Source organism: Pseudochaenichthys georgianus, chromosome 17, assembly GCF_902827115.2.
Source record: "Pseudochaenichthys georgianus chromosome 17, fPseGeo1.2, whole genome shotgun sequence".
Taxonomy (NCBI): domain Eukaryota; kingdom Metazoa; phylum Chordata; class Actinopteri; order Perciformes; family Channichthyidae; genus Pseudochaenichthys; species Pseudochaenichthys georgianus.
Genome location: NC_047519.1, coordinates 7,537,796 through 7,550,486, shown reverse-complemented (window position 1 = coordinate 7,550,486; position 12,691 = coordinate 7,537,796). Strand labels below are relative to the sequence as shown.

The 12,691-nt window shown below is 43.2% G+C and overlaps 1 protein-coding gene across 1 annotated transcript; it reads left to right on the top strand.

Annotated features, from left to right (window-relative positions):
- The first annotated feature begins 447 nt into the window (after positions 1-447).
- On the top strand, positions 448-3,691 carry LOC117462855 (sodium/potassium-transporting ATPase subunit beta-3-like). The gene is made up of 6 exons (XM_034105200.2): positions 448-792; positions 1,779-1,907; positions 2,164-2,262; positions 2,667-2,860; positions 3,012-3,062; positions 3,568-3,691. The coding sequence occupies exons 1-6, from the start codon at positions 675-677 to the stop codon at positions 3,688-3,690; spliced, it is 714 nt and encodes a 237-aa protein (XP_033961091.1). The 5' UTR covers positions 448-674; the 3' UTR covers position 3,691.
- Positions 3,692-12,691: the final 9,000 nt, after the last annotated feature.

Here is a 12,691-nt window from a genome sequence, read left to right as displayed (position 1 = left end):
GTGTGTGTGAGAATGCGTAACACCAGTAGGTAGTAGAGCTGTGATAAACCAGGATCATATCATATCGTTATGATACCATAGCTTTTATTTCAATAATATTCAGCGATAGAATCCATATCATCTCAATACTAAATTAAAATGTAGGCCTATACTGGATTGGTGAATACGTCATGACATATTAGTGTGATATATAGATGGTATGACATCCTGGTGTGTGTATAACATTATTTAGAAGTCTCTTTTCCACAATGGCACTAACATATTTTGGTTTCTCTTTTTAAAAAACATGTTCTTGCTGCAGGACCCCTGTAAATACCAAGCGGCGTTGTTTAACGCCATTACAATATAATTAATGATAAGAAAGATATCGTGCGCTCTATTAATAAGATGTGCGCGTAACGGTGCGCACCGTGCGTCTCCCCGTCAAAAGCCAATGTCCATCCATCTGCTCGCACTGCATCAGCTGTGCACGTCACACATTTATTTTTCCTCCCCTCTCTCCATCTCTCCCTCTGTTCCTCTGTTCCTCTCTTCCTCTCTCTCCACACCGCCCACTCTCACTCGCCGGCTTCTTCTCCCCGTCACATCGCCTGCTACCCCCTTTCTCTGCATTCTTTGGTGGAGACACGCCGCGCATTCTTTGGACCAAAGCAGCAAACACACAAACCACCACCATGGCGAACACCACCGAGGATAAAGTGGTGGCGAAGCAGGAGAACGCGACCACCTGGAAGGACTCCTTCTACAACCCGAGGACCGGGGAGTTTATGGGTCGCACGGCCAGCAGCTGGGGTAAGGCTCCCGATGCACAGCGCGCAATTAGTGTGACATTCACGGGGCTTAAGCAATAACCTCTGCACAAGCACATGGAAGATGTGCGCGTGTTGGATAGGCTAAATAACCTGCTCTATCCTCCTGTGCATGGAGGAATGTAAAAGAGATGCCAAATGAGATGTTGGATTAGCCATCACCCGCGTGCATGGAGGTGCAGAGGAGAAGCCGTGGAGATGCATGATGCTTTTAGGAGCGTGCGCAACACATAACAGGTGATGTTCCTCACATTGATATTCATCATGATTGGATGATGAGGAGGAGGCCAGCTGTCACATGTGAGGAGCAGCATTCCAAGGCTGCATCCATAGATTTATGTAATGATTCCACTGTGAGGTAGTAACACAGCCCCCCCCCCCCCTCTGATAGGCTGATGGGCCTGGGCCCCTATGCTGCTGTGCAGTGAGATGCTCCATTGCAGTTGCATGGCCGCCCACATTAGCATGCCTGTCAAGGTCAAATGGGATTCCCTCTCTCCTCTTTCTCTGCCTTTCACACACCAGGCAGGTGCATTGTGGGATACTGTTGGAGAGGAATGAGAGGAAGGGGGGGATGTACAGCAGGAAGCAGAGGGGTCCATCCTTTTTTTCTCTTCTGTGTGTCCCTGTTAGAGGGCATCCGCGCTGTGAGAGGCTGGATGGCGGTAAACCATTTTGAGTCAGATGTTTCCACAACTGAGGCTCCTCTCCCCCCCTGCATGCTGCTCATGTGAGGCTCCCCGCACTGCAGCGTCCTCCCTCATAAAGTGCGTTCTGAGTGAGAAAAGACCTCCTAGCATCATAGCATGTCCCTCCCTTCATCCAAAATGGTTCCTCTCAAAGGGATCGTGCTCTGTTTCCTTCATGAATCAGATTTGAGTTAAAGCTTGAAGTGAATTATACATGACCGTCTGTCTCTTCCACTCATGATGTCTCCTTTTGTACTCCATTGCTCTCCACTTCCTCCAGCCCTCATCCTGCTCTTCTACCTGGTGTTCTACGCCTTCCTGGCCGGGCTGTTCGCGCTGACCATGTGGGTGATGCTGATGACTCTGGACGACAACGTGCCCAAGTACCAGGACCGCGTTCCCTTCCCAGGTCTGTGTTTCCAGACAAACAGATAGGATGGCTTGTGAGCCATCTGGCTGCACTGCTCTGCGAGACATCCAATATTCATCCTCACCAATGAGACGCTGTCAGTCATGTGCTACATTACAGCTGCTTTTTGTATTGATCTGTGTTCAAGTGTGTACCTGTCAGCAGTGGAGTCTGTTTGGATCAGAGAAAGCTTTGTGTAGCCGGAGACTCAGAGGATGGTGTGTCTGACTATGTTTGTTTCACTCTGACGTTGCAGGGTTGGCGATTCAACCAAATTCACTGGATATTATCTACAATAAATCTGAACCGTTAAAGTACGCCCCGTATGTCCAGAAGCTGGAGTCCTTCCTGCTGAGTAAGTGCACTTCTCCCTGGTACAATACCATATTTACAAACAGTTGAGCTATCCAAATCTTTAGAATAGGAGCCTCGACACTCAAAAGAAAGTAGTTAAAGTATATATTACCAACACATCTAGAATTGGAAAGATTTCAGAATAATTTACAAGCCTAAAAACACCTGATATCCTCTAAAACTGATCCAACTACTAAAACTTGAATCTCATCAGTAATGACATTGGTGTGAATTAGGTAAGTGGTGATAAACACAGAGATATGAGAAGGGGAATAATGGTTCGGATTGAATGACCTGTTTATTCAAGCTCTGACACGTATTAATCACTTTCAGATAAACAGGGTTAGGGTTTTTCCAATCATTCTTTCCCTTCCCTGAACATGTGTCCGCTCACCTCTCTCTCAGGTTATAACGATACAGAGCAGGAGAAGAACGAGGAGTGCACTCGAGGAGAGTACTTCCTGCAGGACGACGCCGAGGACATGGAGAAGAAAGCGTGCCGCTTCAAGAGGGGCTTCCTGAGTCTGTGCTCCGGCCTCTCCGACACCAACTTCGGATATTCTGAGGGGAAGCCGTGCATCCTGCTTAAATTGAATAGGGTAACGCTACACACAGTACATTGCTTTAAAAACATACAAAGTGTATCTCTCTGCCAACCGTGTATTCCCTCCCAGCTTTAGTCTCCACCTCGCCTGCTGAATAAACCATCAAGTCTAACTTTGTCTCAACCTCTCATATTACGCTTCACAGATCATCGGACTTAAGCCTCGTGGAGATCCCTACATCACCTGCGCAGTCAAAGTAAACTTCTTCCTCCACATGTTTCTGCACATGTTGTATATGTGTATTTCTGTTTTCATTCTTTTATTTAAGAAGACCATGTTGATATTTTCTTTCTGTTGATCTTTCTTGTTTTCCTTCTTTTTGTCTGTTTTTTGTCCGTTTCTTTCTGCATGCTGTCACTGACGGCCTTAGGGTAAGACAATATGTAAATGAGGAGGATAAGGCTAGCAGGGGAGTTAACACATTTTAGATGATGTCACTACGCAGGTGCCTCTCTAAACCATCCTCGTGCCATTCTCAAGTCATGTTAATCTAAAAGGCGCAGCAAATGCCACTTTTGCAGATTAACGCAGAACATGTTTCATTTAAATCTCCTCACTAACAAACAGAAGGCCATCGCTTTTGCTTTTTTCCACGTCTTGTCTCGTAAACTTGGAAATACATGTCATTTGCTTTTAATTTGACATGATAAGTTGCATTTCATGTCGCATTCACATTGACTAACACGTGTTCTTCTGTGCAGAAAGACGAACCCGTTCAGATGCAGTATTTCCCCCGTGAAGGCAGCATTGATAAGATGTATTTCCCCTACTACGGAAAGAAAGCCCATGTAAGTATTCATCATCGGTCAGATCCTCACCGCTAACACATGGATGTTTCATAGGGAAAGGGAGTGAATAATGGGGCAGCACGGCCATCTTTGAAGGGTAGCGTCTAGGCAAGCAAGCCCCCAGGAAGTGCTCCGGACTCTGAGGAATACATGTGTTGTGTCCAAACGGCGGTACTACAATTTCCGTATCAGTCCGTGACGTCACTGGGCCCAGAAAGACTTTTCCCATTGACTAACATTGGGAAAAAGACGTCTGCAAATCAGCGGATATTTTTTTTTAAACTAAATAAACTACCCAGTATGAACTATCTTATATCATTCGGTCCTTAAAGTTGTAAAATGCACTAAAAGCCGAATCTAGATCTATTTTCTCTCTCCATTCATTCTAGTGAGCCGAGAGTGGGATCTCGGGGGGCGGGGCTTAAGGGGCGCATGCTCTGTGAGCGCACATACGGGTTCTTCTGCTCTGACAGCCAGGCATGATGGGTAATCTGTGACGTTTCGCTCTCTCAAAAGTTGGGCCATTTTGTCCTCATGCGCCAATGAGCAGCTCTCATAGGAAAGAACGAGACCCCGCCTCCAATGCTGTATCCAGTTCTTATTAAACATCCATGATAGCAAGCCCCAGGAAGTGTGGCGGACTTTGTAGCAATTTATCATATTGGCTGTCACAACCCAATCCGCATTGTGCATGTGCGAGATGGTCCGCCATATTGGACAACTACATATGGCTGCCCAAATAGGACACTTGACACAGTGGCGTTTGGCAAAGCAGAAAAACAAAACAAAACGACAATATTAATCTGAACGAGAGAGTTATTGTTATTACAACGTGACTTCACTATTATTTAACAATTCCTTTTATTGGGTCCTTTTATTGTACGTTGTCAGAATAAGTGAGAAATGGATTTAACTTCGATAGATGTCGGGCCGTCGATGAGCGTCGTGTCGCCCTACTCAGATTGGTGTGTACTGCACCGTTGTGTCTTTTTGGCCGTGCCGACACCTTCCGCCGCTGATTCGACATGTTAAATCGGGAGGCCGTAGGCCAAAGAAATCACTCTGATTGGCTATTCAGCAAGCGAATCAGTGCATGAGAAGCGAAACGGAAGTGAGGGACCCAAACAAACTATTAAGAAGGCAAATCTGAGATTTCATTTAACTCCAGCTCTCGACACAGGTTCGGGAAAGCCCCATGAGCTTCTCGCTGTAGAGTGGAAATGGAACGCACACGTTATTTGTTGTTGTTTATATCACGCAGTCTGTTCTTCTTCTCTCGGTTATCACGCAGTCTGTCTTCCGGTTGTTGCCTCTTTTGAATGACGAATACACACTACCGCCGCCTGCTGGTAAGGACAGTTATTGTGCAACTTGGCCGTCGGCTGAAGTCTTTGCGGTGTGTTCCAGTGCGATCGCCTAGGTCGCCAGATCTGTGGGGGCGCTGCGCTGGCAGCTCTGGGAGGGAAACAATTATTTTGACCGTTGGTGCTCATCCTAATTTTCGGCCTTGATGTAACAACATTCATTATTAAGTAAATGTAACACCCTTTTCACCCCGGTTACACTTTTCATTTGCCCTGTACGATGGGCGCTGTAAGTGATGAAAGCGGGGGATGTTGGCTTATCAGGATCCGCAGCTCTCAGCCAAAGTGCGAGTGAGCGTCCAAGCGAGCGAGCAAGGGAGAAAGAGGGCGCACCGGTACCGGGGATTGGCTTGTTGTTATTACTAGCATCTGGTGCTAGCTGCGCTAACGGATATAAGAAGATGTTTCTACAACAAGGTGGAGGAGAGATCTCCTGTCATACTGAGAGGCTCAGTGAGCTAAAGGACTCTGTTTAGATAGTTAACTTTAGTCTAAGTTATCTCAGTGGGTCTCAAATGTTTTGATCACAATTTATGTAAACAAATATTTCCAAGGCACGCCTTTATAATTATTGGGATAAACAGGTTTGTTTGAAATCATTCCAATATACTATATATAAACCAAAAATATTGTTTAAAACTGGAGAGGTAAAATAAGATATGAATGAACAACAAAAATAAAATAAGTTATATTTATTTGTTATTGGCTGTGGTAAGTTATTGGTTATGTTCACATACTTATTTGATTATTAAAATGTAAAACGATCTTTTTCATATGGGTGTTTAGAGTTGTACCACCTTTGCCTAATTTTGTGCTCAAAGTGCACCAGATTGAAGCATTTTACTTTACAATGTTCAAACATTTCTTCCCGGGGGAGCATACAGATGTAGCACTCTAGAAAAGACTCCAGCCAACAGCTTCCTGCCAAAGACCCAACGGATCTCAGCGGCTGGGAATGTTAAGCCCTCCCACTATTTTCCAAGAGGGCGTTGCCAGATTTTCAATTTCAGGATTTAACCATTAGATGGCGCTTCATTCACAAATACAGAAAGACAACTTTCATGGACATTCAGTACTTCAGTTGTGTTTTGGTGAAGAGCATTTGAACACATATTTGTTATGGTTTTCACAGGCTACTACAGTATAACGAAAAAACATCAATATTTTAGATCAAATAAAGTATATATAATCTTGTAATTCAATAATATATAGTCTTTATATATTAAATAATCATAATTATAATGTAAATGTTTACACTTCTTTATTTGTTATGTTCATACTTTTACCTTTACAATAGTTTGCTTTAATATGCAGTATATTTTTAAAAATATTTGTTTGGTGTTTGCTTCCTCCTGCTCCCTTTCGGACACATACTGTATGATTTATTATTATTATTAATATGAAGATATTATTAAGATAAGATAAGATGTTACTTTATTGATTGAACATTTTTGTTTAGAGTTCTCTGGCTCACATTCCGACCATTATTTAAAACAGGGGTCTCCAACCTTTCTCCACCTGAGAGCTACTTTGAAAAAATTAAAGTGGCCAAGAGCTACTTGCATCGCTTACATTTATTCACATAGCACTCATCAGTTGAATTAAGCTACTTTTGTGTGAAATTGCAATACCTAAAGCTTATCTAAAATCTTAACTTCACATCAAGGTCCAAGAAAACGACAATTTCTCACATATTAATATGGACCACATAGTAAGTACATCACTGAAGATTCACATAAATGTCCAAGAGCAAAATACAATGTTTTCACTTCTTCTTATGGCCCACATAGTAAATACATCGCCTTAATCACCACCTTGCAAGCATCTTATGGCACGTGTAAAATAAGTGCATTCACTCTATTTTACAGTTAGTGAGATAACTGGCGCTGCATGGAGTCCACCATACAGGTGTATGCTGGACCCACTTAGGTTCACTCTAATAGAGTCATTTATGTCCATCAGTCGGTCTTGTTCTGTATTTAGATTTCATGACATTCATGCCAGAAAAAGCTGCTTCACAAAGGGATGTACACAGAACCAAATAAAGCAGACATGTTCAGTGCTGCTTGGTGAATGTTCTTATAGTTTTCTGGGCGTACAAGGCTCCAGAAATGTTGTGAGTTTTGCTGAGACTTAAACTGAACATGATTTTGGAGATTTATAATCTCCATCTCCACAGGATTGACACTGAACAGTGCAGCCATATTTTCTTCTTCTTCTTCGTGTTGACATGAAATTATAAACCATGATTAAGCAATTGTAGGTCTAGCCTCCCTATATCTGTGTGTGACATTTTTCCATCCTCAAAAACAAAAAACTAATGCTTCTGCAGTCTAGCTGCAGCTTCTAGCAACGGTCTTCTGTTAAAAAAAGGACACTGAATGTCTTGAATGAGGCATCACACACATGACTTAAATCTGAACACAGCAGACAACAGGAGTATTTACAACAGCATTATAAAAACAAAAATAGTTCATGTGGGTGCACACTTACATTCTCTGTCTTACTGTTGCATAAATCCCATGAATGTATGAGACTAAGTTAGCTTCATCATCTCAATCAGTGATTAAGTGAATAATAAAGTTTCTATCGGGTCACCATCAGCCTGTCACTCTTATTAGTAGTTATTTTTCAGGAGGGGGCGGGGCTTGGAGGAACGGAGAGGAGACGGTGATCGCGGAAGCTTTCCTCCTGCCTTCACAAACTTTACACGTGTATTTATCAACTGAAAATAGCAAGAGAACATTCATACTCTGCAATCCAAGACTTGATTAAATCCACCAAAAACCTGACATTACGATAACGAGTGTTTTTCAAAAACACAAATCCCTCCCTGTGTCTCTGAGCCGCAGCGAAGCGGCCTGATTCAGAGCGGGTCATTCTGCTGTTGGTTCTGACTGGTGCTGCTGGAGAAAGCAGACTGCTCCGTGTGTGGTGTCGCTGTGCCGCTGTGCCGCTGTCACATCTGCTCTTTGATCTCTGCGTTACGGACCAATTTTATATTTGTGTGACAGAAACAATTCTAAAATAAAAACACTTTATTGTCCGGCCGCGGCCGAAAAATCAAGCCGCAACGTTACTACGCTATAATTGAATGATAATCGAGCGGCGAGCTACTGAAAAGCTGCCCGCGAGCTACCGGTAGCTCGCGATCGACGTGTTGGAGTGGAGACCCCTGATTTAAAACAATAGGCGCTTTCACACCGTTACAGTTTGATTAGCATAGAGGGAGCTGTGGCTGAATGGCGCATTTATCATTAGGTGATCAGAGCTGCCTGCCTGCCGTCAGATTTCATTTAAAAAACAGGTCTTGACTTTGTTTAAAATCCAAGGGTGTAACTTTGGTTTGAGAAGTGGGGGACACGAAACACAATTAAACATGTTTCCGATTTAATTCAATTTCCTGCCTTTCTACAAATATATTAGGGACTATGGTGTTAAAAAATCCAAGAAAAATGTGTAGTGTAGGGTTGGGTAGTGTAGGGTACACCAAAACATACCAGATGGGTATGTTTTGGTGAACAGGAGACACAAAAAGCAGAAGGAAACTGAACGTGTTTTTACTGTTTTAATGACTTATAAAGAGCAAAACTGAAACATAACATCTGAAACGATGTAACAACATAACATTTTTGGGGATGCAGCTTGGGATGTGAGGAGTGAGGGACACGGCTTAGAACAGGCGTGTCGCCGTGTCTTCAGGACATGAATTAAAATGTCGAACTCGGACTTCATTTTAAGGACATTTCGGCCAGGGGGGTAGAGCTATATTTGTTTAAGCCTATTGTATGATAACTGTGTGATTACTATTTCTTTTCAAATGCTTATATGCCACCCATTTACACGCTCTTCCCGTCAAGAATTGGAATTTGAATAGAATTTAGTTTTAGTTTCTAGATCTCACGGAGAACACTGTCCCGCTTCATTGTAGGATGTCTGCCTTGTCTCCACTTTATAAATAAATTAAGGTGACTAGACTTACACTTATATGCTCATGAAGTGCCGGCGTGATCAGATCACTGTGTCTGTCAGGTGGTGCCGCATAAAAACAACAGTCTGGACAAGTACTGGCTTGAAACTATATGCCAGTCTTTGTTTCATGCAAAAAGACCCAGTAAACACGGAGATACGATGATATAAAGTTAATACAAATATATTTCAAAAGTATGAAAAATGGAAGCACATATGTTTTAATATTTTCGCCGTATTTTATCATTTTACGTGATTATGAGTTATTTAAGGTAATTAGGTAGAAGCCCTTTTTGATCAGTAACGAATTTAGCAGTTGAACATAAAGTCAACTGAGTGTGACTTGCAATGACAGTGTTGTTTTATTTTATGAACCTTTTACATTAAAATTTGTTGAATATATACATATTATTATGGATAAATGCTAGGCTATTTATTAAAACGTTAGTCCTTAACATCTATCACTGTGTATATGACCATTCTTTAATTACATGTTTACGTTTCTATGAAATAAGAAATTAGTTTTAAACAAAGAGTTCGCAACATACATAGCCTAGGCATAGGGGGTGGGGGCTGGTGAACAGTAGTCAATGTTTTAAACAACTGTGAAATGTTGACTTTATTTGATCATTTCAGTTAAAAACTAACGTTCATATTCTCTTTTTGAGAAGAGAAATATGAATATGTTAGTGGCCATGGGCGCGGGAAGGGGGTGCTGAGGGCGCTGCAGCACCCCTAGCGGCAGGCAGGGGGTGCGGAGCTCCCCTGTCTGAATTATTATTTGACGGTTATTACTGCTCCCGCTGTGCATACTCTGTGTAATATGTAGCCAATAAATTCCACATTGTGTAAAATAATATTTTGGCCTGCCCCGCACATTCTACCTCAAAATATAATACATTAACCGTGTTTTACGTGAACCTCATCATGACACTCAAGAGGACGGCAGGTCTGTAATTTCCCGTGTTCAGTGAATGCCACAGAGGCCACCAGACCAATCAGAGAGTTGCATGGAAATAAAAGTGTGCATGTTGTGTGTGTGTGAGAGGAGAGAGAGAGAGAGAGAGAGAGAGAGGAGAGAGAGAGAGAGAGAGAGAGAGAGAGAGAGAGAGAGAGAGAGAGAGAGAGAGAGAGATGAGAGAGAGAGAGGAGAGAGAGAGAGAGAGAGATAGAGGAGAGAGAGAGAGAGAGAGAGAGAGAGAGAGAGAGAGAGAGAGAGAGAGAGAGAGAGAGAGAGAGAGAGAGAGGTGCCAGCAGCAGGGACCGTGTTGTTAGCATCTGGTTAGCTAGCTGCACTAACGGACATACGGAGCTGTTTGTTCCACAACAAGCTGGAGAAGAGCTCTCCTCTCAGACTGAGAGGCTCAGGTGAGCTAAAGGACTTTCTGAGTGTTTAGTTAACTTTAGTCTAAGTTATCTCAGTGGGTCTCAAACGGTTTGGTCACAAATTATTTAAAAGATTATTTCCGCGGCACACTTTCATATGATCATTATCGTTATAAAAAAAATAAGAGAATAAAGGAAAAAACAGTTATGAAATACTATATGGCAGTAAACAAGAATACAGTTTGAAAGGGGAGTGATTTGTAAAATATCCATAAAGAAAAAGAACATCTGCTTACAGTTGTGTTTCATCTGGGTGTCCATAGATCTCTTACGGCCAGTCCACACAGCGGCGTGCGCTGACGCTTGCCGGCGGGCGTGTCTGAAACTCGACCAACAACCAATCACATGAATCTCCCGCCCCTGACACACAAGCAGCGGTTGATTGGCTAGAGCTTGTATGGCATATGATTCGATTGGCTGACGCTTCTTGCCGAGGCGTCAAAAGTTGAACATTGCTCAACTTTTGCAGCGAGCCACGCCAGCTACGCTCCGCGTCGCTTCCCACGATGCATTTCGGCTAAAAGTGACGTCACCCCATTCAAAGTGAATGGTGAAGCGTCAACGCACGCCGCTGTGTGGACGGGCTGTAAATGTTGCTCTCAAAGTGCACCAGATTGATGCTTTTAACTTCATCCATCCATCTTTTAACTTCAATATTTAAAAAAAATCTTCCCGGGGGAGCATCCCCCGGACCCCCCTAGAGGAGATGAGGAACCCCCTAGAAGAGGTGAGGTCCGCTCCCCACTCGTAAAAGATAGCACTTTACCCATGCCTATATGCCGTGAGCTGATGATCGAGCCTTCATTGTAACAGTTGCGGGTGTACTGTGTGTTTGCGTGTGGGGAGTGCTTTTGTGCGTGCTCTATAGTGCCCGTAATAGTGTTCACTGGAGTCCAGCACCTCAGCACCCCCACTCAAAATACCTTCCCGCGCCTCTGTTTGTGGCTGACCCAGCCCCATAGTCTGTCACAGTAGTGCGGGAAAGAGAAGTGCACTGTTTTGCCTGGCTGGACCTGTATTTTACAGGAAAGGAGTGAGCAGAGGGTGGAGTTGTCGATTCTTGTTCTGTTTTCTGTGAACAATCCTCACCCTCTCAATCAATCAATCAATCAATCAATCAATCAATCAATCAATCAATGTTTATTTATATAGCCCAATATCACAAATGTTACATTTGTCTCAGTGGTCTTCACAGTGTGTACAGAATATCAGTATGACAATACGACACCCTCTGTCCTTAGACCCTCACATCGTACAAGGAAACACTTCCAAAGAAAACCCAGTTTAAAGGGAAAAATGGGAGAAACCTCAGGGAGAGCAACAGAGGAGGGATCCCTCTCCCAGGACGGACAGACGTGCAATAGATGCCGTGTGTAAATTGAAAAGATAATACATTTGCAACATAGGTAGTCCAAATGTTTGGAAATGCATGTGTGTATAATAGGAAGATGAATCCACGAGGATATCCATCCAGGACCACAGCCACGACTCAAGATCCAGCGCTCGCGATCCAGGACACAGGACCGCAGAATCATCCATGACTCCGGATCCCAGTGTATATAGACACCAAAAAGAAAGACATTTGGGGAAGCTGGGTTAATCGGAACATGAGAGTACACAGGTATAGACAGAGAGAAGGAAGAAGTAAGATGTCCCCCGACAAACTAAGCCTATATCAGCAAAACTAGGGGCTGAATCTAATCAGCCCTAACTATAAGCTTTATCAAAAAGGAAGGTCTTAAGCGCACTCTTAAAAACGGATAGGGTTGTCTGCCGCCCGAACACAAACTGGAAGCTGATTCCACAAATGTGGAGCTTGATAAGAAAAGGCTCTGGCTCCCATTGTACTTTTAGAGATTCTAGGAACAACCAACAACCCTGCATTCTTGGAACGCAATGCCCTAGTAGGACAGTAGGGTATAATGAGTTCTTTAAGGTAAGATGGCACCTGCCCATTAAGGGCTTTGTAGGCGAGAAGAAGAATTTTAAATTCTATCCTGTGTTCTATAGGGAGCCAGTGTAAGGCAGCCAGAACAGGAGTAATGTGGTCCCTTTCCTAACTCTGGTTAGTACACGAGCCGCAGCATTTTGAATCAGCTGAAGCGACTTGACTGACTTCTTGGTACTCCCTGATAATAAAGAGTTACAATAATCCAGCCTAGAAGTAACAAATGCATGGACTAGTTTCTCTGCATCGTTTTTGAGGCAAGATATGCCTGATTTTTGCAATGTTACGTAGATGGAAGTAGGCGGTCCTTGAAATTGATTTTATGTGGGCGTTTAAAGGATAAATCCTGATCAAATATAACACCAAGATT